The sequence below is a fragment of the Lichenostomus cassidix genome, chromosome 2 (genome assembly GCF_008360975.1).
Source record: "Lichenostomus cassidix isolate B80296 chromosome 2, HeHo_3.0, whole genome shotgun sequence".
NCBI lineage: Eukaryota > Metazoa > Chordata > Aves > Passeriformes > Meliphagidae > Lichenostomus > Lichenostomus cassidix.
Window position 1 is genome coordinate 41,931,043 of NC_139482.1, and position 26,785 is coordinate 41,957,827.

Here is a 26,785-nt window from a genome sequence, read left to right on the forward strand (position 1 = left end):
TCCAAACACCTGCTGCAATGTTTAATTAAAATACTCTAGCTGAATGGAAAGCTTTCTTTCTGACCTTTATTGAAAAGCAGAGGATTATTTGACTTCACATAGTTCTGACAAAAAAAAGCTTAGTTTTTATAGGAAAAATGCAGGTGATGAGTTTCCAATATGACAAATACTCAGTGATTTTTCCCTACACAATTGTTTCAGGTTAGCTAGTTTTATTGGACCCTTTTCAATTAATTCATTTTGATTAAAGTTACACAGGAATAGAGACAACAATTAATCTGCAGCTTAGAGTGTGATATATTGCAATACCATTAGTTTTTTCTCTCATGAGTCATGCCTGTGACATTTTGTTTATTATTTAACATTGCATGATTCACCTTTTGGTTCAGATTTAAAAAATGTGCCGTGCCCTACAGAATTTACTTACAACTTCAAAGAGAAGTAGGGCAAAGCAAACCACTTAGAACAGGGTGAATGCAATACAGTAGGAAGAAAGCTGTGCATTACACTACAATTTTGAATCATTCAGTGAAGATGCATTGGCTGTGTGGTGAAACACTGTGTTTTGTTTAAAATGTGTTTATTCAGTTATAGTTCTTTATTTATCTTGGTGTTGTGAGGCAAAGAGATTTTTCAGTAGGATGAACGTTCTTGTGAATCAGCTTTGAAAACATCATAAGACTGTTGCATGTGAAGCCAGGGAGTTGTGAGAGAAATAAGCAAATAGCTCTAAATGCAATGCAATGCATTTAGTTGGAGAACTTGTTATTCACAGTTAAAGTTAAAAGCTGAAGTGTGTATCATCTTGAAGAATGACTGGCTGAGACTTAGCTGTTAAAATTAAACACCAGTTACCTTTTTTGTTTCTTGCTGTCAAGGCAACAGACAACATCAATGTCAATGTTGAAAATAGTTTAAATTCTGATGTAGATACCACATCACCTTTTCCATCACCAGTTCATAAACGGCAGAAAAAAAAGTCAGATAAGTTTAATTGTTTTTCAGTCTCCAGAACCACCCCACAGTTTTGGGAAAACCATCTGTAAGTCGTGTTGAAGTATAGTGGATTTGCTTTCATATGTTTACATTTTGGTATCCTTGCTGAGTCTGTCCACAGCTCTGTTGGAAGTTATATATTTGTTCACTTCAGCTTGGACTCGGACAAATGAGGTTTGGTTGAGGCAGGAGCAGAGTTCTCAAAATCTGTGATGCCTGCAGTAGGTGACAATTTCTGTTTACCACTGAACTAACAGTATTTTTTAAACACTGGCAGAAACGTTGCTTCATATCTCCTTATGAAGCACAGGTCATCCAGTCAGGTAACCAAGGAGGAATTCCTGAGCCCTGGCAAATGGAATTCCTTGCAATGCATAAGTACAGTGTCACGTACCATAATTGCCTTGTATCTTTTTTCACAGAGAAAAATGTATGACTTAAATGTGGAAAGAAGTATAAGTTTTGCAGATTAATAGAAAACGGCAATTTTTTCCCCCCTTCTTTGATGTGGAGCATTAGGGCATTTTGGCAGTAAACTATACCTGTCAGTATGGAAGCCAGTATGTAATGTTAGCAATCAGCTAAGAGGCACTTCATATGGCTTGTATTAATCATACTGTCAATTTTAATTCCATGGGCATCCTTCTTTCCACTTTTCACTTAGGATTTATTTCAGAGCATGATCAAAGCTCTGTTGTTCATTACATTCAGCATTAGCTAATTTGCCTTTTGGCAACTCTCATCCCAGTTCCTATTAAATGCTGGCCATAAATTGAGATAAGCGTTGTGCCAAAACATTTCAGGATTATCAAACGGTAACATAGAGATGGGTGCATTATCATGCTAGTTTGAAGACTGTTGGGTTACTGCAAAATTAACCATTAGCAGATACTTAAAACCTCCAAGACAAATTTACAGCTGCAGTGATGTTTTTCATGTCTTCTGAATTGACTACAGGATTAAACAAATGTGAGAAAAATCATATTCCTGTAACATTTCTGAAACGCTTGTTTGTGTATGCTGTAGTTTTATAGAGACTTTTGTACAGACAGTTTTGCAAGTGTGCTGTATCATGAAATATTTTGGGTCACAGAATATGCTGTATTTATACAACAAGATTATTAGGGCAACTGTTTTTTCCCAAGCTGCAGTCAGTTAGAAGTCTGTGTGCAAGACTGATACCAGAAGATCTTTTATTTAGAGATTTTTTCTTTCAGCAGATGTTTCTAGAACCTGCTGAATCCTTAATTTGTAGTGATAGATCCAAAAATGGCAGTTTCCCTGAAAAGAGGGGAAAATGCTGCTTGGGTAAAACAGCCTCTCTACTAGCACTTGGCCCTCTTTTTTCCATACTTCAGTCTTGAAGAAGTAATCTGAAGGTAGGCTTAAAATTCCAGTATAAAAGAGCTATAAAAAGCCTTGAACAGATATGTAAATGGTGAGAAGTAATGAACTAGTGGCTTTTTTTTAGTGTCAAATAAGTTAGTGACAGAATTTCTATAGATTTTGGACTGCCTTACATCTTAATTGTTATTGTTGGAGAGAATTACAGGGAACAGTTGGACTTCTAAATCTTTTCCAAAAGTCTAATAAAACAAGATAATGCTTCAGTTCATTACTGGCTGAACATGATATGTAACAGCTGTGGTTTAAACATTGGTAAAAGTAAATTATAAATAATTAGAAAATTTGTTTTTAAAGAAATATTGAATTACTAGAAAGCATAATGTGCCATAAGACAGATAAATAGTCACAACTATGTGACTGATCAGATTACTTGTGCTTTTGAGTTTATTAGTGTTAGTTTTGATAGAATATTTATTTATTTAATTGACTTCCCTGATGACTTATGTTTAAATTTGTATCTGGTTGAAATACTTCCTAGGGCTTTCCAAGACCAGGACTAAGTTTCAGAAGTAGGACTGGCTTGCTATGCTTGTTTTCCAACCAGTCTTGTAGAGAACTTTTTGAAAGCAGAAGGAGAGTACAAAAATACGTAAGGGCAGAAGAGACCAGCTTCCTCACTAGGAGATGATGTTTGCAGTATTTTATTTTTTGCTTTGCTTAACTCATTGCTTCTGCAGTTGCTTCCTGGAAACATGAGCATGTAATCTGTTTCCTTAGAGATTATATTACCTTGTCTTTCAAATAAAAAAAACCCTTTCTTGTTGTCTTACTTGTTAGTCTCTTGCTCAGGAGTGCTGGTCTGGAAATGTCTCCCCCCACCCCATTTTGATAGTATTTGAAGCAGTTGTACTATTAAGAATAAATTTAGTTCTTCTGAGAGAAACCAATTCAGTAGTCTTGAGGCATAAGACCAGGATTTATCTGGAAAGAAGTGTGTTTCAGTGCTCCTAGAAACCAGAGCTGCTAAAATGAACGCAGAGCTTAATACGTAAAATTGAAATATACCTCCGAACTGCATATTGAAGCCTGGTATCTTTTTCAGCATAGATTTCTACTTAAAACGTTTTACAGTGGATTGGTAATAAAGATGCAGACCAGGATTTCTGCTCTACCTAAAACAGTTTCTGAAGTGTAAATGCAAGGAGATGCTGTGCAAGCAGGCATTCTTCATTTCAAACTTGTGAATTCAGTATATGTCACATTCAACCACCTCTAGGAAAAAAAAAAAGCATTGTGATTCAGCCATTGAATTTTAAGATCCAGATTCAGCAAATGATTATTTGGGCATTACCAGGCTTAAATGTTTTTCTGAACCTAAATATATTCATAGATATGCTTAAAACTGAACGCAAGCTTAAGTACTCTGTTGAGCAGGTCTAGGTTTCAAACATGCTGGATGCAGTCAGTAGATGGGAGATCTGCTCCTACCCTTCTGACAGTCTGCAAAATGTTCTGTCAGAAATGCAGCTACCAGGTTTCCTTGGGCAGCCTTTGTGTTTGTGTGTGCTCAGGATCTGAGAGGAGGAAAGGGATGTTGTGTTACAGATGATAAATGGACCGGATAATGCCGTCTCTGCTCACGCTCCCTGACACGTTTTGTAATAAGCTTCTGCTCGCTTGCATCTACCTCAGCCACATTTTAATGTGACAGGCTGAAACTCCCTGCTGGACAGGTTCTTTAAAGTTTGGAGTTTTGAGGTTTTATATTTAACATAAATGCCTTCCACCTTTTATGAAAGTTGAAGATGTGTAAGTAAAGAAATAAATATAGGCTATTTATAAATATATCAAAATGAGATTATTGTTATGTTGAGGCATTGTGTCTGTGCTCTGAAGTAGCAGTGCGAAGGCTGAGAGAACTTATTCTCTTAGCTGGAGAATGTGCTTTCTGTGATGCTCGTATTAGAAAACTGTCCAAACTTGGTAAAGGGACAAGCTTTGGAAACATCTCTTTTTTATGTGCTTTGTAGTGTCTTAAAGGAGTGAATCAGGTGTAAGTGCATGAATTTTTCACCTGTACTGAGCATATTCCAGCTGACAACTGAGACAGATTTCACTGTGCTGGAGTGACAAGAGGCACTGGATCTGAGGCAGGAAGACTGCACTTCAGTCCTAGTGTTTTCCTGTAGTTTTGGCAGGAAACTGTGTTTTCCTGTAGCCTCAGCAGGGAGGAGGATGAAATGAGGGAGAAATGGGCAATGCTGCTTTGGGAATAAATAAATAGGGTAGATGGAGTTTACAGATTGTGGCAGGTATTAGGATTGTGTGTGTGCATGTGGATGTTTGTGGTAGAGGTGAAGAAGCCATAAGATAGAATCAACATGAAATAACTTTTTTGTCATTTCCCCTCCCTCCCCCCAAGATTTTGGATATGTCTGTGAATAAAATGAAATTTTGAAAGAAAAATTCCATAATAGATATGATACATAATTTTGAAAGGAGCATTTATCAGAGTAGCAGAATAAAGGCCCTTTTTAAAGTCCCTCGGCTGGGATAATTCTACTCCATTACCAAGACTCTTTATTGAAGCCAGTTCAGTCTTCAGGAAGTAAGGAAGGTTTGGTCATACTTTCTTCTTATGTATATTGCAGAAATATTTGCTCTTAAATTTATTGCTGTCTATTGAAGATGGTTTAATTTAATTGAACTTGTGAGCTTTATGAAAATTTTTATTTGCCTGTATTGCTCCCGTGACAGAATTATTTTTCACTGTCCTCCTGCCTTTTTTTCTCCTCTCAGAAAGATGCAAGGCTCACAAAACTAAAAACTGTTGCCTCAAAAAGACACAGTTTGGTTTGGTGGTTTTATTGGGTTTTTTTGGTCTGTTCCTAGTGTTTGAACTTAACTTATTTTGATATCAGAATACTGTGATCTGGAGTCCTGGCAAGGAAGCTGATGATCTTCCCTGCCTTCTGCTCTGACAGCAACATGATTCTGCAGCGATGCTTTCCTTTGACAAAGGCCAGCAGAGGACACAGGCTCTAAGTGGGGTGCCATTCTCAGTTGTTGGCTTTTGTGTAGGGCTCCTCACCTGTGCAGAGTTAGTAACCAGCGACCTCCTTGCTTCAGAGTATGGACTGGTTCTAGGCTGGACTAGGTCCAGATTTCTGATTTTAATTGAAAGTTTCTATAAGTAGTAGATTATAAAATAGGATTCTGATGCAAAATTTTATTAATGTCTCCCCAAGGTGTGATGTTTGGCATGCACTTTTATCAGCTAACCAACAGCACAACTACTGCTTATGCTCTTTTTTTCCTTTCTATTTTTTTTTTTTTCAGTTGAGTAGATTTGTCAGGAATTGCTGTGGCAAAACTACTATAGAAATCAAATTAGCTGTTCATAATTCCAGGAATTTAACCCTCATTTGCAATTTCTGTTTTAGAAGAGGTGAGGCTAGGGGACCACTGCTGCAAAACACAGCTGCTGCTTCTGCTCTTGTCGGTGGCTTTGCAAAACAGAATAGTTCGTCTGGCTTGCCAAGCACCTGGCACAGGACCACAAGAGTTTGATGGCAGTGCATTTATCAGGGGGAAGGGATGCAGTGCTCTTTCTGTGCTCGCTTGGTACATTGCAAAATAAGAGGGGACTTTGCAGCTTGTGGGAATGTTGCCCCAGGTTTTGCTAGCAGCGGAATAGTCCTCTTGTAATCATGAAGGGCATGTTCTTGGAAACAGCACTGCTTTTTAATGGTTGCTGCTAGAAATAATGGTTGGGTTTGTAACCTGATTCAACAAAAAACCCAAACCCAGCTCTATGAAGAGATTTTAGTATTGAACAAATACATTTACACTAGTGTAGCAAATTTGGATAAACTTTAGTATTTTGGTTTTATAACATATTCATACTAGTGTTAATGTAATGAAAGCAAATGTTGTTGTCTTCTGGTGATTTATACTGTACTCTTAAGGCATTTATTTTTTTAAAAACAGATGTCTGCTTTTTGTGGATCTGACTTGGCAGGAGTTACACTAAAACAAGATTAAGAAATCAGTATGGGAACATGAATGGTACAATGAACTTAACTACTTGACTCCCTGCTTTTTCCTTCATTTTCTCTTGAAATGGAATACCACTACTTACATTTCCTTTGTCAAATTACAATTTCAGAATGAAATCTAAACTATTAATAAAATAGATCCATTTATTTTCAAGAGGTTTCATGGATCACATGACCCAGATTCATGATTTCTGCCTTGAGAATTACCTTGACAGTTTTATTAATGTTACTCCAAATTTGCAAATATGAACAGCTGGAAAAGTTATCCAAGGGAGGCTGTTTATCTGATGTCTTTTTTCAGATTCACGGGAGTTACGAGATGTGTTTGAACTCAATTTGCAGTCTGTTAAGTCCAGTGTGTGTTTTGAAGTCACAAGGCTTGCACACAGGGACATTGCGCACAGCCTGGGCACTTTATGACTGGTGAAGCTTTGTTTTCCTGGGAGGAAAAAAACCCGTTAAAAAGCCATTCGGAGGAGAAAACAAAAGGTCTACCTAACCCTGTAATTTTTTTTTTTTTTAATGGCCCTTAGTGGATGCCTAGGAAAGACGTGACAATGGTGCAAACAAAAGTAGTGACTTCCCACATCTGTGTTCCAACTTTTGATCCCTCCCTGGCTTGAACACTGAGTCAGAGGTTCTGCCTTCATCTGAAGACTGTCTTTGTGTTTGTTGGCTGAGTTGTGCTAACATGAAAACTAACTTCTGACAAGCAGCTAGTCAGTCAACACTGCAATAAAACTTTTGACATGGTGAAGCAATTAAAACGTGTTGCCCTTCTGAATTTATTTGAAAAGATACAATGTTTTCCAGGATTAACTGCACTATTTTTGTGGGATTTAGTTCTAGTTTCCCTAGATGTCTCTTCTATTCCTTCATCATCTGTATAAAAAATGGGAAAAGCTTAGTCCCTATCTTCCATTGTATTATTTACATTTCCTTGCAATTATCCATTTCATTTTCTTGAAAGCTTTTTGAATTTGGAGCTACTTTGAAGTCTCTGTGTAAAGTTACTAGCTTGGCTTATGTTTTCAAAACTCCTCTAGAGGCAATGCTTTAATAATTTCAGTTGCAAAATTTGATTTTTCACTCCTTAATATGATTAAAAAAATAGAATTTTTTTTTGTTATTGAGCTTTGTGAGATGAACCCCAGTCCAAAGGCCTTTGGGCATCTAGAAGTGACATTGTGTGATGCTGAGTCTTTTTTTAACTGTCCATTGTAATTTTTCAAATAAATACTCCTCTCCAGATGGCTCAATTTTTGCTAGTTCTGCCTTAAGTGTAAGATTTTAGCCCAATCCTGTTATTTTGTTTTGAGTTATTCCAAATTTGATCTCTTTATTTTCACATTTCCATACCAAAATTTTATCTGTAGATCAGTTATTCCCCTTCAATCTGTGATTACTTATGACTCTATTCTGCACAGCAGCATTGTTTGTCTTGTTCAGTTATTGTCTTCAACATTTTACCTTTTTTTATTTAAGAGATTCCTCCAAAGCTGACTCTGATACATTTTATATTGCTGTGTGTTTCTAGCATAAACTTTGCTATCATTTTTTTTTAAAGAAAAGTTTCTTAGTAGTAGACAGTATTAAATAGAGCGGGAAAAGAAAGTCTAAATGGATGAGAGAATGTTTTATTGTTGACATAATTTTTTTTTATAATGTGGGATTAACCATTGCATTACACAGCAATCAATGCCACTTGATTAATTAACCTCTTAGCCTTTGTGCTTTCATTATATCAATTTTCAGTCTCCCTTTCACCTCTTTACAGAAATTATTATTCCTTGCCCTGTTTGTTCCCTAGATCTACTATGTTTCTGTTATATATTTGAAGAAATATTTTAATGTCTGGCTCTTTGTACTTGTTCTCTTGTTACCATAATCTGATTTTTTACTTAAACTCTTATTTATGGGCTTAGCTTGTTTAGAGTTTTACTACCACTCCTGTCAAATCTGTATTGTTTTTGTTAGCTTCTTGCTTGTGTAATATCAGAATGTGAGGGATTTTTGGTCTGTTACGTTGTTATTCATGTGCCCAAGTCCATCAAGATCGTACAGTTCAGCAACATGTATTTCAGAGAGGAGCACTGTTCTGCCCTGTTTTATATTAAAAAAATCAGGGAAATTTGTGAAGTAGCTTGGATGTGCTATCTAAATTTAACCACCTCCATGAGTACTGTCATGCCAGTGTAAGCACGTGCTTGAAGTTAAGCACATATATTTGAATGTTGCCTTATCTTGATCATGATTTTCTCATCTGGGAGCAAGTTCCTGCTTACAAACATGCAGCATGCTGTCAGCTTAGGCCTTGATAGAAGATTTATTGTTTAGGTTGTGGTTCACATAAATGAAGAAACAAAACCACTGACTTGACAATTTGGCACTTGTTTTTTGGGAGATAGTGCATATTTAAGTGAAATTTAAAGACTGCTCAGTGTCTAGGTTCAACAGAACTCCATGACTGTTTTCTCTTAAATAAGATTATTAAGTTTTGTGATAAATGATGACTAATTTGACATCTTATATGTGGAATGTTTCTCCATTTCCTGAAAAGTTTCTGTTCGTGAGTGTGCCACTTCTTTAAGGATCATATTTTACTTAGATTTATTCTCTTCTAATGCTCTCAGGAATGCTTTTACATTTTAGTAACTTCTCTAATGCAGAACTTCTGTGTATGTTCATGTCATTTACGATAGCTTGTTTCATTTGTATCATAACATACATATATGTGTGCATGCACATATGTGTTCTTGTTACAATTTCATTTGATATATGTAATTTTATGTGTGTGTGTATATATATAATGTAAAAAATTCACTCTGAAGCTGTATATACTGGGTGCCATAATTCAATTCCTGTACACCAATAATATGCTTTAAAAGCTATTATTTTATCTGGAATCACATATACAAAACTCAATTAGAATGTTATACAGTGAAAATAGGATTATTATGAAAATAAGGCAGATGATGTGTGTTTGGATTCTAATTATGAATGACTGCAAACAGAAAAAATACGGAGTAGTTGAGGCCTAATGTGGTTATAGTAAGCTGCGTTGTACATGTCACAAGAAATTGTTTACACCTCTGTTACTAAAATTTAGAAGTGTTATGCTGTTTTCTCCATGCTTCAGAGTCTATAAAACAACATTTTTCTTTTTCCTTTTTTTTTTTTACAGCACTTGATACTAGCAATTAAGTTTATCATGGCATTTGTAATTCCTGATAAACCAAGAGATATCCAGACGAAACTTGCCAGATTGGAATTTGAATCTTTAGAGGCTCTCAAACAACAGGTAAGAGCATTTCAGATGCACCTTCATTTCTCTTAATCCAGCATTGCTTAAAAGTGGAGCAGAGAGCTTTAACCTATTCATCTGTCCTTTTAAACGACCAATGTATGCAAATCAACACCAGGAAAATTATCTTCTCTTTCAGACAGCTTGAAATTCCTGGTGTGGCTGGTAATGTAGCATTTTATAATAGCTGTTGTCCTTGTGTGTGCAAACATACTTGGTGTATATTGTCACTTTTAAAGGACATTGGCCTCTATGAAACCTCATTTCATCTCCTGTAGGTGTTTGTTATTACAACACTAGAATTTCTTTCATTTCTGAAATACCATCACAAGTAAACAGTTGACTTGGCTCTAGTATTAATCAGAAATTGTAAACAGGCTGAACATGTTTGAAATAATTGTGTTGAGATGTGTATATACATGTGAGGAAGTAGTAATGTTGCTTTATTTTACTGTCCATACAATATTCTCATTTTATTGTGTAAAAAGGTATATTCTACAATATACTTAACAAACTTACCAAAACAATTTAGGAAAACGAGGAACTAGATTGTTTTACTCAAAATTTGTTTTAACACATGATTCCATAGGGTCAGTGGTGGAGATCACAAGAGACGAAGCATTGCATGAGGTTAGCTTTAGTAGGACACAGAGAATCTACAGAGCTGGTTTTGCTATGATGGCATTCTTTAGGGGTTTCTGACTCTATAATGCTAGGTGGGATTTCTGAACTATCTTAATTCAGAAAACAAGAATAAAAATTGAGCTGCAGAGACTGGTTTCCCTATTTATTGTTATTTCAGATACTTTCACGCTGCAGAGCATGGTTTTACATGAACACGTTCTTTGTGTGCTCCACGGCCACGTGTGTAAACCCCTCTGTACTATTTATTATGTGTGTAAAATGGAAGGTTGCTTTTTAAAGTATCCACTGTAGTAGCATGTGACAAAATGATCTCTTGATTCTGAACAAACTGAGTCTGTGAACAATACACTGTCTTTTCTAGTTAAAATCCCATGATTTGGTGTGGTGCTAGAACATCGCTGTTGAGGTCAGTGCTGTCTTTCCTAATCAGCCATAACAAAAAAAATCCAAATTACAATCGTATCTAATGCCTGATAGTTTTGTTTTGCTTTTCTCTAGTAGATCAATGTGAAGTTACCAGGAGCTGGCCAGGGATCTCATGTGATTTTTAGATAATATTAAAAGGAACAAGACTACATTTCTATTTCAGCTGTTTGTTCTCCATTTTCATTTTGTAGACAGGCAAAAATAGGAACGTTAAGGTCAAGTGAATATAATCACTTTTGGTCACAATGTTCCAACTGGAATATATACAGAGTCTCTTTCAGTATGAGTGTACGTGTCAGCAGTTAGGTCTTCATGTCCTATCCTAGCATCTCTGCATTCCTACAATAATATATGCCCAATTCCCAGTTTTTCAAGGTTGCTTTGTTAATTCAGTAGCAAAAAGTTAGTCTGAATTTCAGCAAGAGCCAGAAGCCTGGCCTGGTTCTCACCTATACTTTCAGACTTCCTAAAGGATCTAGGAAGAGTACTGGCTGAGTTTCAAGTGCCTTGATAAGTACTTTAAACATCAAGTATATGCCACCACCTTTTTAGATTTCCTCTGATTGATACTGTGCTATGTATGCCACAGACATGTAGATATTTGGGCTTTTTTTGTTGTTCCTCAGTGGGTTTTTTGAGCAAAAAATATCTGCATTTATAAGTAGTACATTGTCATTGCAAAAAGATATGGAAGCATTTATTTTAGAAGCACATTTGCTAGTTCTTCCCTTGTTTTTGAGAGTCAGCATGGCACTTTATGCTGTATATCTCACTTTCAAGCAAAAAAGAAGGAAACAAAATTCCTCCAAACATGTATTTTAACCAACAGGCATAAATATCTTGGGAAAATACGTTAGGGAGAAACTGGTTTGTACGCTTTTGTGCAAGTATCCATCACATTCCTTTCTTGATCCTATCCAGACATGCATTCCATTGTGTTTTACCATATAATCTTTCAGAGTGCTGCTATCTTGGGATGTAGCTATTAGAAGGGTATTAACAATGCCACACTGTAAAACTCTGCGATGCCAAAATAGATTATTAGACTCTGTATACAGTGCATGGAGAGAAGATCTCCTAATACAGCTGCTTTGAACAGTTGCATTGATTATGCTTGGGATGTACTTAACTTTAGACAGTGTGAGTACCTTTACATTTTCATTAATGCTAAGCTAATTGCTTTTCAACATGGTGCAGTGGGACTGTAACTATTTTGTGTTCAAATCTATTTGAAGACTTGAGTGCCTATTTGAAAGGAATTTTAGGGAATAGAGTGTCTCAGCTCTCTAATAGAGATGAATAGTCATCATTAGAGCTTGTTAAAAAACCCCTCCTATATGGTGAAAAATGTCATAATAAAGAAAAAGGAAGTCATTTTGTGTCAGAATGTCAGTCTTGTTTTGAAGTTCTCCAACTTTAGGAAAGATTTTTAGGAACTTCTGAAATGTTTCTTTGAAACATTTCTTTGCATAGTTTGTGTTAAGACTGTTGAAAGGGAGTAGACTGTTGAATGGGTTGAATAATGTGATCTATTTTGAAAGTATTTTGTTATGATACAGTCCTAGTATGATAACAAAGTTTTTTAATGTAACTCAAGACAAAGTATGTTAATCTTTCTGAATCCAAGTTGGGAAATGTGTTACAGCTGTAGATTTTGCTTCAAATTTCCCTGAAGTCCTTCAATGTAAAGAATGATAGAGCAGGTTGGTTAGACATTATTTTTGGGGAGAGCTGGGGCAGAGAATAAATTAATGTGAACTTTATCACAGACGACTAAATAGATTATGGATCAAGATTTTTGGAAGAGGAGCAGGAGCGATTCCTATTATACTCCGTGTTGTTCAATTCTTTGTTGCCTGGAAGGAAGCCTGGATAATGGGCAACTAGGAATGGGTATTGTCTGCTGCTGATGTGATGGGCTCTTTTCTGGTGAGCATTAGGGTCCTTCCTGGGGAAGTAGCCACTTGTGATGAAGTGGAGTGAGGTGCCCCAGACTCTCCTTGCATCTTTGTAGCACTCTGCTCTGTTGCATCTACTTGCTGCAAGTGCCGAGCCATGCCATGCTCTTTGGTCTAGTCCCTATTTTAAGGAAGACCAAGTATAGATGTGCCTGCAAGCAGCATGGGAACAGTCAGTTAATTCTTCAGTGGTTCAGGAATTACCACTGCATGCACTGTGCATGGGAATAATGATGTAAAACTTGTGTGAGGTCACTATCTAGCATTTTCAGGGCAATGACAGTAAAAGCTTCACTGATAAGCACTTCAGCTTCTGGATAGATCAAAGCTTAATGAACAGACAAAAAGTCCTCATGGTTGGAGATGGGTCAGCAATATATCCTTATAAAAGGTCTAAGTTCCAGAAATACAAGACAACCACAGATTAAACAGCATAATTTTCATTTTATGGACTAGATTACAGTCACGTTTTCAGGTATTAGGAGATCTCCCCATTACCTTCTTCCAGCTGAAGCAATCGTCAAATAAATACCTTTTTTCTGCACTGAAACTAGAGCCAGGCAAATGATAGCCCAACTGGCAAAAAAAAAAATTATTCTTGTAATTATTTTCTGATCATGAAATACTGATAGTAACCACTCCAAGATTATGTATAACTAGTAGATATGTTTCGAGGTAGGATAGAGTGTTAAAGGATGGGGGATGGCCTGTCTTTTCACAAAGTGCAACTCCTTACACAGCATCAATACTAGCTCTGAAAACACAAGCTCATTGATATGAAAATGCTTGTGGTTTTTTGTGGTACTTTTGCATTAAAACATTTGAATTATATAAATTGGGTAAAGATGTTTTTCTTTATAGCATATCCTTCGCCACTCGCTCAGCAAAATAAACATAACCCTGATGGCAACAATAAAGAAATACATTTTTTTGCAAGAGTTGGCTTTTTCAGAATTACTATAAAGGAGGAAAACTGTCCTTAAGCTGGAGCAGAAATGAAGGATTTTTTGCTCTGTGCATCACTTCCCAGTTTCACCGCCATCCCTTACCTCCAAGGGGACCTAATCTATAAACATCCTATTATCACTGTGCTCTCGCTTCCTTTCTTAGTGTTCTAGCCATCAGTGGGCAGTATCTTTTAACAGGAATGCCTTTTCCGTCTGATACGTGAAGCCTTTCAGTGCTTCCTCTGTTGAAGCGTGTCCATCTGTTAGGTATCTGGTGTCCATCTGTAAATGTTCCACCAGGAAGCAACTCCAGACAGATAAGAGGCTCGTGAGTAAAGGGCTCAGTCAGCTGATTGACAGCTGTCATCCTTCCTCAACCTGCAGTAATGAAAGGGTCAGGCTTAGTGATCACCAGCCATGAAAATATGCCTCCTTTATCCTCCCTGGTGTATTTCTGTTCAGGGAGTGATAAAGCCATGCAGTTAAGACCTTTTGCTCTTTCATACAGTATCTCCCTTGGCAGTTGTACCATCCATATACAATCGCTTAATGACAGTGGTGTAGTCTGGATATCCATAAACAATTGCTTCAGTTGCTTTAGAGTGATGTCTAGGTGTTTGTAAGTCAGCAGTGTTCCTTCCTGATGATTTCCAGCAGAATAACAAGCTTTTTGAAGCAACAGTAGGTGCAACATTCACTAGGATTTCTCCAGAAATGTCATGTTTCCTGAAAATATGTGTCTCAGTTCCCTCTCAAGGAAATGCAAGAAATTAAGCATTCTGTGACTGACCTCTGCATCATCGTCATTGACCGGAGGCTCCTTCAAAACATGACAGTGTATTAACAAGCTTCTTTTTGAAAAGGATAGTTAGACAATGACAGGAAGAGACGGGTGTCTGTTCACCTAGGTGCAGTTGTATGGAAAGTTTAAACCCTTTCTCCCTCCTTTGGCAGGTATTTTGGTATGCAAAAGTTGCTGTTCTCTCAGCAAAAACTTTCTGATTCAAGTAATTTCACTGCCTTATCGTTGCAATTCACTACACTGCAGCAGCTTTAATAATTGCAAAGCTTTCTGGTTTCTGACTGCAATTGCTGAACCTTGCCATTTCCTCTGGGAATAGTACCCACTAGCACTAATCATGTCCTTTCCAGCAGGAATACACTATGGTGGCCTGTTAGAGTGTGCAGAACTCTCTGAGAACAGCTTTCTTTAGCTCTGATCAAAACAGAAGTATTGCTAACTTAACGGTCTTCTGTACTGTGTGACATTTGTGCATTCTCCTTGCACCTCTTCAAGCAGTTGCTCTTGCAGAGATTTTCTATGTACTAGCATATCATGTGTCTCAACATATGCCTGTGGATGTGCTGGGCAATTAGAGCTGCTTGAATTAACAGGGAGCCTCAGAAATGAGCCTTCTTTTTTCATCGGGGAAGGACAAGAACAGGATTCTTTGTTTTTAACCATTTAACACTGGAAGAGCATAAGCCATTAGTTCTTAACATTCTGTTTATTTGTCATGCAAAATGGGAGCTGAAGACAGTTTTTGTGAGTCTGAAACAAGCTCAGTGGATTTCTGCCTTATTTGATGCTATAAATACCAGAATTTAGAGTGACGTGTAGTTTCAGGCCACTGAACCTTGTTCCATACTTGCTGGCAATGCTGAGCAAACACAAGGATGCAGTCAGACAGGAGGAAGTGCAAGTAGCTGACGTGAAAAGATTTTAGTGAAATAATCAAAGACTTGCAAAACAACCTGTAGGAAACACTGATGAAACTTGAGCTCAAACATGGAATTCAGGTTAAAACAGAGTATGAGAAAATAAACCACTTGTTTTATGTTTTGAACCCCCCTTCCCTCCCCAAAAAAATCCTTAAAAATAGAATTGTTTCTAAAGAAAAAAAGGTTATTTTTAACAAGGCCTTATTTTTCTGAAAAAATATGTGGCTGCACTTTTTTTGATAGGCTCTAAGGTTTGTGTAATCAGACATAACTCACAGCTGATGCTAAAATAGAACCATTGCTAATCATTGTTGTTTGCTATAGGTTTTTTTTAAGAGGCCAAACCTGTTACTTTAACTTCACAAATGCAGTTTTTTCCTAGTGAATAGCCAGAACACTTTTAGACATGTCAGTATAACATTTGCATGTGTTTGGTAGCAGCAGGATATGCAAGGAAGATTCATTTTATTTTCATAACAGATTTTTAAGCATAGAAAGACTTGCACCCAGTCATAGAACAGATTGTGCTGAAACATAGTTTTGCCAGGGTATTTTAAACATGAATTCCTTTAATCCTTGAGCTTGCTTGAGAGTATGTTACTGAAAATTTCTTTCAATATAAAAGTGTTAGCAAAACAAAAATAAATTGTGGTCCTTTAAGAAGAAAAAAGTAAAATCAAGTTTGAGAAGATGATCTGTGTGTTCCCCTTTGTGACTTTCCAGCTGAAGGTGAGATCGCAATGAGTCTGTCTGGTTGGGAATAAATTAAGCTTTTACTATGGGACCCTTAAGAGCTAACAGTATAAATAAAAACTTTTGAATAGGTATAAGTATAATGTCATGATAGATGATGCTTTTTCATGCTCTTAATGGGAACAGAAACAAGTAGTGCACCAACTTCCTAGGAGGTGTAGTTTTCTTTTTCAACAACCCATTCATTCTCTATGGCTGTTGCTAGGGGTGAAATTGTGCATCAGGTTATGTTTCCATAACAGCTGAGTCTCTCTCTGGAAAGATAACCCATTTTACCTTTTTTCAAATCCTGACCTGGAGCCTGGTGGTGGAATGATCATCAGTTGGTTTGGTACTCTCCTTTTGCCTGATGTCCCAGGTCATTGACAAGATGTGATCACAACAAGGAAACCTGGAGTAAGGGGATAGGATAAAAACTACATTAAAATCCCTACAGTAGTCCCTACTGTAAGACTGCTGCAGCTCCATGAGGCTTTCATAATTTCAGAACCCGGAGGGGATCCCAATTATATGTGTACTGGTTTTAATACAAGGAGAAGAGGCTATTCCACTTCCCATACAAATGAGAGTAAAGTGCACAGTGAGATTTGATTTCAAGAACTCTGGAAACCAGTTTTTAACAGGGCATTCATCTGTCTGTAGTTACAGACTTTTAAATATGGTTGTACCTGTTACTGAGAAGGTGAAGGAATAGAGTGAGAAATAAAAATTAAATTTCTTCTCTTGTTAAAATTCCTTCAAAAGAAAAGAATCCCATGGGGTTACACTTACCACAATTTGATAATTAGATTGTCTTTATAGAACTGAATAGAACTTGATAAAAAAGATAGTATTTGTTGCAAGCAGCTGTGGACTCCTACACACCTGTTGCATTTTAAATATCCTTTTCCTAATGCTACCTCATAAGATCTCAGTGAGAACAATGGACTTTAAAAGGAAATGCTAATTTATTTGGAATAATTAAACTTGACTCTGGAATGCAGGACGACAGTAAGTAGGATACGTCTCAGCTTTTTGGAAATGATGATTTCAGCCAAATTTTAGATGTTTAACTATTATTGATTATACCTCTATTACCCCTCCTCCCAAGAAAATCTCTGTCATCTGTCTACAGGAAGAGCTCTTTCTAAAATGTAACTGGAGACCAAAAAGCAGGAACCCACAGAATTCCTGAAAAAGAGGGAAAAATTTAAAAGCGGGTTCGTGTTTGCTTGTTGCTAGTGATGACACTTGTACCTTGACTGAGGCTTTGCACATGGTGTGCAGCCTGATAGTGGTGATTCTGAGAACAAGTCTTCAGTATGATATGTTGCCTACCCAGCCACTGGGGGTTTGTTAATTTTTGGTTTTGAAAAACTCTCTATGCCTCCTGGTGCTGCCTTGAATACTCATACTTTCTGTGGTATGAGAAGCAGCACTCTGATATATATGTGCCATTTCGGTAAAACTGGTAGCAAATAGTCAAGTTCTTGCCATATTGATTAATTTCTGTTCTGAAACGAGGTGTAATTGCTTGTCTGGATAACATAAAAAGAAAAATAAGTGGTTAATGTGTGTACATTTTCTTTAAATTCAATTGTGTGTATTAATACTGAGTTATGTTATATATTATTTTAGCACATACTTTTGGTATGTTAGAGTAGTCCTTGTACTATGTTAGAGTTGTCCTTGTTTTTTTCAAACTTTCATCATAGAGGACTTTGTAAAGGTGGTTTCATGTACTGCTGCTTCTGGCACTTTCAAGTATCTAATTCTGTACCTTCTCCCAGCATCTAAAGAGCTGCTATAGTTGAAAATATATTGAGAAAGTGATTTTCAAAAGGTAAAAATTGGCAGTTCTTATCTTCGTTGTGTATTATTTTCCCTATTCTTCAATCTCTGGTGTTGACCTGAGCATGTAAGTTAGAGGCATTATTTTAATGGGCAGGCCACAGGTTTTTGTATAGTCATGTGTGTACAAGTACCTACACGATAATGAAAAACTAAGTACATCAGGTATGTACAAGTACACTAGGCATAAACAGTGATAGAATATAGATACAGAACATTTTCACATAATTCACAAGAGACAACAAAATCCCTTAGTACAGTTGAGGACTGTGTTGCAAAGCAAGAGAGGAGACATGCTCTACAGACACTTTGATCTGTCCCTTACTGAATCCATGCCAAGCACCATCTTTCCTGATACTTTCTGTTGCAACTATTGCTTGAGATTTGATCTCATAAAGGATCTCTTACTGCAAAGACCACTCCTTTGACTGTCACAGAGTGGGCCCTATGCTGCATGGCATGGATCACTGTAACACAAGCAGTGACAATTTGTGCAGTAGCTCTCCAACAACTGCTCTGTACCAGTAATATCCATTAAGGTGATTTTTTTTTTCTGTTAACCCATCTTAAAGCGTTGATTTTCCTCTCCTTCACCCTCTCATCTAGTTTGAGTTCAGGATAGATGGAATGGTTGTTCTTCCTTCTCCAAAACTAGGGAAAGACTGCATTGCAGGTTTCAGTCTTTGAATGTCTCTGTCTCTTGAAGTGCCTTACTGGGGACACCTGCCTGGCAGTTAGTGCAAGTGATTGACTCTTAGTCAAATTGCTGTTCTCTAGGAGTCACTGAGTTCCCAAGCTGGACACAAGCTGGACAACATATGGCAACATTTGAATTTTGGCTTGGGGTTTTTCTGCCACTCATAATTTTCTAGAAAAAATTATCAATTCATATTTAATTTATAGTCTTGTAATTTATGCATATTATTTGGCAACTCAGTTTTGTCTACTTGTTCTTTTTGCGGTTTCTCAAAACTTGTGGTAATTCAATAATTTGAATGCAGTCAAATTTGTGCTGAGGAAAACCTTCCAAGTGAACAGATGGATGGGAAGCAGCTTGGTCCAACAAAGGTGGTTTTATTTGTTTTAATTCCAGTGTATTAGAAGGCTTCTGCAAACTCTCCATATGCTCAGCCGTGTCAGCTGAAAAATCATCATGTCTGATGCAGGTATCTCTGTTATATCAGAATAGACACCACCCACTTGTTCATAGGTAATTAGTAAGTATGTGTTCTGTGTCAGTACCTGTTTTCTAAGACTTACTGTATCCATGATATAAGGAATTTTGCTATAATGTCTTAAATAATCTTGCCCTTTACCAGTATCAACACAGATACCTAGACTATATTTAAACATGAACTTTAAGAGTTTTTGATTTCACAGAATTATATACTGCTGTAGTTTAGAAAGGACAGCTAGAAGTCATCCAACCCCCATGCCCATGTTGAACTAGTTGGTATAACTGAGGCTCCTTGTGGACTAGGAAAGGTCATATTTTTAAAATAAACACTTCCTGCAGAGTGACATTTTGTCAGAGAGGTTTTTGGAGTTTTCTCCTATTTGCTTTGGATGATTAAAATAAAATCCATCATTTTTTTTCTGGAACACTTTGAACTGTATGACAGATTTTCTTTGTGAAAATGTGCCATGCATGTGTTGAAACAAAAAGTCCCACCTCTGTCACTAGTAGAGAAGTAAGCACTCTGACTCCAAGTTGAGTATGCATGTGCGGCAAGACAGCACTAGCAAAATTTAGTGTATGTGTTTCACAGATATGGTGAGGAAAGTAGTATTTTCACTGATTGTGTAACTGTGGTGGAGATACATTGTTCAGTGGTGGGCACTGCTTGATTTAAATGATGAGGAGCTGCAGATTTGATCCTCTAACAGGCATGACAGTGTCTGAGGGAGATGCAGAAAATTGTGTGTGAAGGGGAAGGGAGATTGAGAGTGCCTTTTTCTCCTAGTGCCAGCTCAGCTAACAGAGCCAGGAGCCTGTGTTGAGTCACATTGCTAGAGGTAGGCATGAGGGATCAATCAGAAAGAAGTTCTGACTTGCTTTTTTCTTCATTTCCTGTAACCTGCTGGCTTCCTTATAGGAGACTGGTAGCACTTGTATTATCAAAGGAGCTTGGTTTTGGCATTTCTTAATGGGTACATATGCTTAGGGAATCAGAAAGGAGCTCTGATGGCATTCCAAGAATACAGGAGATGATGATAGGAGAGTGCAAAGATTAAGCTCTGATACTTTTTTCCCAGCTACTGCACATTTAAGATGTCTATGTGAGAAATCTCTCTGTACCATAGGGACAATTGTAAGCCTTTTGTTCCAGTATCAGCAGTTCTTTTTAATACATGTGCAAATGATTCTCATAAATTAGGTGACAGTCTGAACCAGCAGTTTGTAACCTTTGCTGCCATAATACAGGGGAGATTATTTAGGGATGATTTATTTAGCTTGTCAAGAAGGTGAGAGATGTTATGTAAGTTATGTAGGTATGTATTTGCTAGTGTGTGGATGTGTAGTGGGAGACATTTTTGCCTTCTTGATAAAACCATCATGTGGCCCAGTGTCTGAAATCAGACATTATGTGAAGGAGGCACAATTTCATATCTGTGAAAATAGGTGAATGTTGGTGCAGACTAGGAAATAAGTGTATCAGGGACAAAAGAACTTTTATCAAAGATAGTATGCCATCTCTACCAGCATCCACAAACATGTCTAGAAAAGAGCAGGGAAGTGTGGCAAGTAGGTGCTTCCTACTAAAATTTTCATAATTTCCAGTCATATTTAGCTCTTGATTTTTGTAAAACAGATGCAGTATCTTCGTATTTAGTAATCTTCAGTTATTTTCTCTTCCATGGTAGTGTTCTGTTCCCTATCGAACCATTTTCAGCTTCAGGGTCCACAGTATCCTTCAGCAAGAAGTGCCACATCTCATTTTTCTTGGTGCCAAGGACATAGGTTGATTATTGGCAGATGTTTTTATATGTTTTAACTGGGTTTGGTGGGAAAAAGTCTTTAGCTTTTACATGAGAGGGGGTATTTGGCTAAATTGTCATGGAGGTCCTTTTAGCTTCTGTAGCACATGAATTTGAGTTTCTGTAACTTTATTTTATGGGTTTTGTGGAAAACATGATGGCCTTTTAGCTTGTTAATGATGCTTGCAAATTTGCTTTAAGACAATTAGTATAATCAAATCACATGCGTCAGGGCTTTAGCTGACTCCTTTTTTCCCCCGTTTTTGTCCAGATAGTCAAATAATGTGAATTGGTGCAGAGGCCTCTTTCTTGGAGGCCAGGTTAACATTTTGCACAATGAAAGCCAGACTGATTACAGAATTTGGGAAAACTCAAGTTGGCAAGATTCCTGTAGTTTCTGGTCTTCCACCCCATTGCAGTACCTGAATTGATTTACGTAATCTGTTCCTTGCCACCATAGTGGGGATATTGGGTGCTAATGGTACTTTCCTGTTCTTTTTTCACGGAAATGAGCCTTATCTGCTAAAACATGAAAAGTCTTAAATACTGTCAGTTTGGTAGTTGTCAGTAAATGAGATACCATGACTTGGTGGTGGTTGATCTCATGTTGTGGTTTTGAAGTATGCTGGGCAGTAAAACCACAATGTAACAGTGCCATGATATTGTTTGTTTTCTTAAAATAGCTAAGGTCATTTCTATCCCTTTGGACTGGGACAGTTAAAAGTCTAGTCTTTCAAACTCAGTTCGCTTTATGGAAGAAGAAAATATTGCATTGATAAGGAATAGGTTTGTATTCCTGAATGTATTGGGTTATTTACATGTGTGACTCTTACATAAAGTTGTGTTGTGCATCTGAATTTTTTATTTAATTAGAAATTAAACATTCCATTAGTAATTAGCTATCTTATGAGAGGATTTATATGCAGAAGGGTCAAGAGTTTGTTTCATGTGAGGAGTGCTTAGAAATACAAAGAGGTTGAATCTTTCTGCTGTTCGGGATCTCCTGTGTTTCTAGGGGGCACTTTGCTTAGGGAGTTCTGGCCAGCACCTCCATAATGTGTACCCAAATTCAAGCAGCCTCTGCTTTCTGCCTACCAGTTGAGTTCCTTTTTCCTTTGTAACTACTGTTTTACTTTATTTATTTTCTTAAAGGCATCTTTACAGTCACCATAAGCAGGTTTTCAGAAGTTCAGCTGAATATAGGCAACTGCTTTCCCTGGAGGATATGCATTTAAAAGTTACTGTCTTTCTGCTTAGGTATTGTGTGTGCATAATGTTTCCCAGCAAACATTAATCATACCGGGTAGCTTTGAGGGCAAAACTGTTGTGCTAAGATAAACATTTGAGAGTCTGCTTTAATGCCCAAAGCCTCTTAGCTTTTTTAGGTCAAATTATCTTGTATCCTCTGACTGTGTTTCCAAACACGCTACTGCTAAATGCTACTTTTAAAATTCAGATTCTGTGTTTTAATTTTGTTGACAAGGTTAAAGAGAGGGTATCTCACAGTTAAAATCCTGACTTCAACGGCAAGAGAAACAGAGCAGTTCTACTTCCTTGGAGCTGGCACTTAAGAAAAATGCTGGATGTTTCATACTTAAAAGAACATTTTTCTTTTTATTATTCTGCCAGTCTCATTATAAAACTGGTGCAAAATGAGGCTGTTAGGCTACAACAGTGTGCTAGGAATTAAATTTTTTGTTGACCAAGAATGTATGAGTTCATTATTTATTCTTAGAGTTTCTGGAAAGACTTTATTTTGCAAATATTGTTTTCTGCAAGCTATAAATTATTGTAACCAAACATGTCTTAAAAAAAAAAAAAGCATTGTGTATTGTGTAACTATCCTAGAAAAGGCAAATAGAAGTAGTTTTCTTAAAATGCCTTGTTTTTTGCATTGATACCAGCCAAGATCTCAGATCTCAGTTGGTAAGAACTGTTTTTTCACAGGATATGTTCAAAAGTTTTAGCTTTGTTAAATACTTGACTTTGTTAAATACTTGACCACTGCCCAACAAATTTTTTTTCCACTCCTCCTCAGTGAATGCCCTTGGTTAATATTTGCCATCCACTCAGCTAGAGATTAAATTAGTGAGGACTGAGAAGAAAAAGCATTTGTGAAAACACAGGTTTCTCCTGCTGTGAGACCATGGCTACAGTATGTGCAAAATGTGATTTTTCTAAAGTTAGGTTTACTGGCAGGGGATATATGTGAAAATGTCCAAAAAACAGAGGCCTCATCTGTTCCTGCTGGTAGCTAGCATGATGCCATTAGTGTCCGTAATCTAGGGAGCTCGGTGGGCGGGGGAAGTGAGGGAGGATTGTTAGGAGTTTTTTTAAATACCTTCTTAAAAGCCGGATAGTGAGAGAGTTAGAGAGGGAGAGCTGTCAGATAGTCAAATATCTAGGAGATGGTTTGGCTGTCACAGTATATGAAAGTTACGTAAGGTGTATAAGCATATTACATAAGAGCTCCCCCATGCTCCAGGTCACTGGCTGCTCTTCCAAAACTAACCACCACCCGCCTGAAACCAGCCTGGAAACACAGGCAGCACTCTTGGAAAATGGGCATCTCTGTTATTTCTACAGCAGTGGCAGCATGATTGCATGAGACACACATATTAAAATACTCAAAAGTAATACGGTGATTTTTAAGAAGAACAGAAACAAATGTCCATAAGAAATTAATTTTTTATTTTCTTTTGTCAATTTATATACAATCTGAATAAGCATTTCTTTGTTTTTGGAAAATTGCAGCTCGGCAAATTTTTTGCTAGTTATTTTGTTATTGCGAGTAAAATCTTCTGCAGATTTAACTGCAGTTCTCTTGCAAATAGAAGCATGGATATTTCTCATGGAGAAAATCTGCTGAGGCTTCTTTAATCCATCACAGTTTAAGATCAGGATCGAAAGGTGCTTGATGATGAACCTTTTCCACCCTCTACAGCACATTTTAATGGTAGCAGTAAGAGCTCGATTCTTCATGCTTCGGTCAGATAGCTACAGCTCCTTCCTGACAGCGTGCCAGATTTAATTTATATTACAGGTTAAATGGTTGAAATCACTGTAGTAACTGTAACAGATAGCAGATGAGTGCTCTATAAGACATTCTCTTCTTAAGTTATTGGGAAATTGAATTCAGCTTTGCAAAGCAGTATTCTTTTTCATGCCTCAGTCTCCTCTCAAAAACTCACTTGGAGGTGGGAAAAGCAGCATAATGCCTTTATACAAGATGGCATGGAGTGTTTGCAAGGAGCTTCTTCTCATCCAGATGTTGTGGAACACAGATGGTGTGTCCAGAGGCCAAATGCTGACAGAGTGCTACGATGGTCACTGTCCAAACAAAACAGGAGCAGTATTAGTTCCACTCTGTCCAGAAACAGTTTGCTTTGGTGGTAGGATAGTCACGATTAAGCTGAAGCCTCTGTACCTGTGCAACATTGAACTAAACAGAACACATTTTTCTTGAGAGACTGCTACTGTGTAAGTCCAGTGTGTAGCTGCCTGGTGGTGCTTCTCAGAACTGTAGTTGGGGTCTGCAATCATATCCAGCATTGTTGCCTCTGGCGTGTTGCAGTGCTGTTGGTGTGATTCATTGCCAGAGTGAGGGACATTTCAGCTGCATGTCAGACCGTCCTCCCCAAGAAGCAAAGAATAAAATTTAATGGAGACTCACTTGCTAAGTAAAATGAAGGAAATTCTGTTCATTGCCGGTCTAATGTTAATCGCTAACCTTCTGAAGAAAGCTTTCTGCTATTTCAGTCTGTTGGATGGTCCTACAGTAATTGCAGCATTCTGTGAACTCTGCGAAAGAGACATTTGGCAGAAATTACTGCAGCCTGTTTTCTTACTTCTGTGCCATGAAACATATTTTGTCACCTCACAGTTGCTGGGATCTCATTGTCTAGTTTGTGAGCAACTGTCTTCTGCTTTGTTAGTGCAAACTGAAGGTTGTGTCTTTTCCTTGAGGAAGATCTCTGTCCTTTATTTTCCATGTCTAGGAAGATAGCCCCATGAAGCAGTCCCGCAGTTCCTGTTCTGCTTAAATAGAACATTTCACACAAACATGCTGTCCACATGTAACTCATTGCTAGTCACTGGGAGCAATGTCTCTGTAGGCAGTTTTTATATAATCAAATTGCATAGTACAGTTATTTACATGTTGAGGTAAGTATGTATATGCAGTATGTATAATCTGTGTTCATCATGCTGTGTTGTAATTTTTTACCTCAGCAGAGTTTTATATCTTACTGGTTCCTTACCTATAAAGAAATGGTTGGTTTTTCCTTCTCCAGTTGGATTTCAGGACCAGCAGTTCGCAACAATCATGGGTGTCAAGTGTATCACCAGCAAAATCCATACAATGTAACTTTAAGAACCAGTTAAGGTATCATAATGTTTCTTTAGCACTGAGTCTTTAACTAAACCAGGGGCAAACAAGTTACCTCAGTATTCCAGTTCTGTACATCAATCTGCAGCCAGATGGTTACCTTTATCTGACAAAAAATATCCCTGAGTATGAAATAAATGTGGTTTACAGAGTCTTTTAGTAAAAAAAATAGTGTCCTCCCCTTCCTGCCCTATTCTCTCAGATTTTGTACCTGCTTTTTGTATTCTGTCCATTGTGTTTTCTTCTGAAAGAGTTTCTGTCTTTATTCATTTTGGTGTGTAGACTCTTCTAATCTTCCCAGTTTTGCATTTCTTTGTTTTACTTAATATTTCATGTCTCCATGGGAGAGATGTTCTTAGATTGTCATTCAATGAGTTTCCTGAACCTGTTTTAATAACTATATTCTTTGCCTTGTTGCAGTTCACCCTGGACTCTAATCAGCTGTTAGCCATTTTAAAGTCCCTGTACAGCGAGTATTTTGTAAACATCCATTTATTTGCCACGATGAGTGTTCCACAGCTCTACACAAAGTGACAATGGAATTAATCCAGGAAAAGAAACAAGCTGAAAAAAGTCATTTAAGTACCCATGCCAGCCTTGCTCTGCTAGACAGTTTGTTTACATTGATTTTATTAGGACACAAACAAAGAGCTATGGAAGAAAAGAATCTATTATGAATTGTTTGGTTCACTCATCACAATATTCAGTATTTGAACAAAATCTCCCAGCCTCTCAACAGATTAAATTGCATTTAATTTACCCTCATTATGCACACATTTTTGTTATAACGCTCAAAATACTCAGTACTTGAATGCCTTTATTTCAGTGGTAACAGAATGTGATGGTTTCCAAAGAAAGCCTGGTGCAAAAAAACCCGAATACTGAAACCTGAAATTGAAAGTTGAGGAACGTGGAGGAGTGACAGGAATCGTAGTTGCACATGGCACACTTAGAAGATCTTGTTCCTGCATTGGCTTTTTAGCTTTGTATTGATACCAAAATCAAGCAATTTCATTGTCTTCACAGTGAGAAAAAAATGAACAATTCCTGCCTTCATTATCATGTTGAAATGTATGTTAACTGTGAGTTCTCTCATTCTATTTGAAGTACTTTTTTATTTTCCTAGTATACTAACTCCTGTGCATATGTACACATATTTATACAGCTGCATGTGCCTCTGGGTCTGTACATAGCCATATACCCTTATAACTGTTTCTTGGTAATACTGAATCAACTTGTCCATGACAATTTTTAAAGTAATTCTGATGCTGAATCATTCAGTAGCTGCTTCATTTAAATTTTATTTATTGTTTCAGGGGTTTTTACAGGTTTGGAGGTTTTTTCCCCTCTGGGTGTATGGCCCCTATACTGCATATGCTTATATGGAAATAATTTTTTTTCTGTACGCACTTCCTCCTCTTGTAAAATAACTT

At 37.2% G+C, this 26,785-nt stretch overlaps 1 protein-coding gene across 3 annotated transcripts in view; it reads left to right on the top strand.

Annotated features, from left to right (window-relative positions):
- Nucleotides 1-26,785, top strand: part of ANO10 (anoctamin 10) — a 134,731-nt gene that overhangs the window by 83,741 nt on the left and 24,205 nt on the right. For all 3 annotated transcript variants that reach the window (XM_085051210.1, XM_085051209.1, XM_085051211.1), the window contains exon 12: nt 9,586-9,702. In XM_085051210.1, the coding sequence (XP_084907336.1) occupies nt 9,586-9,702 (117 nt within the window). The remainder of the gene's footprint in view (nt 1-9,585; nt 9,703-26,785) is intronic.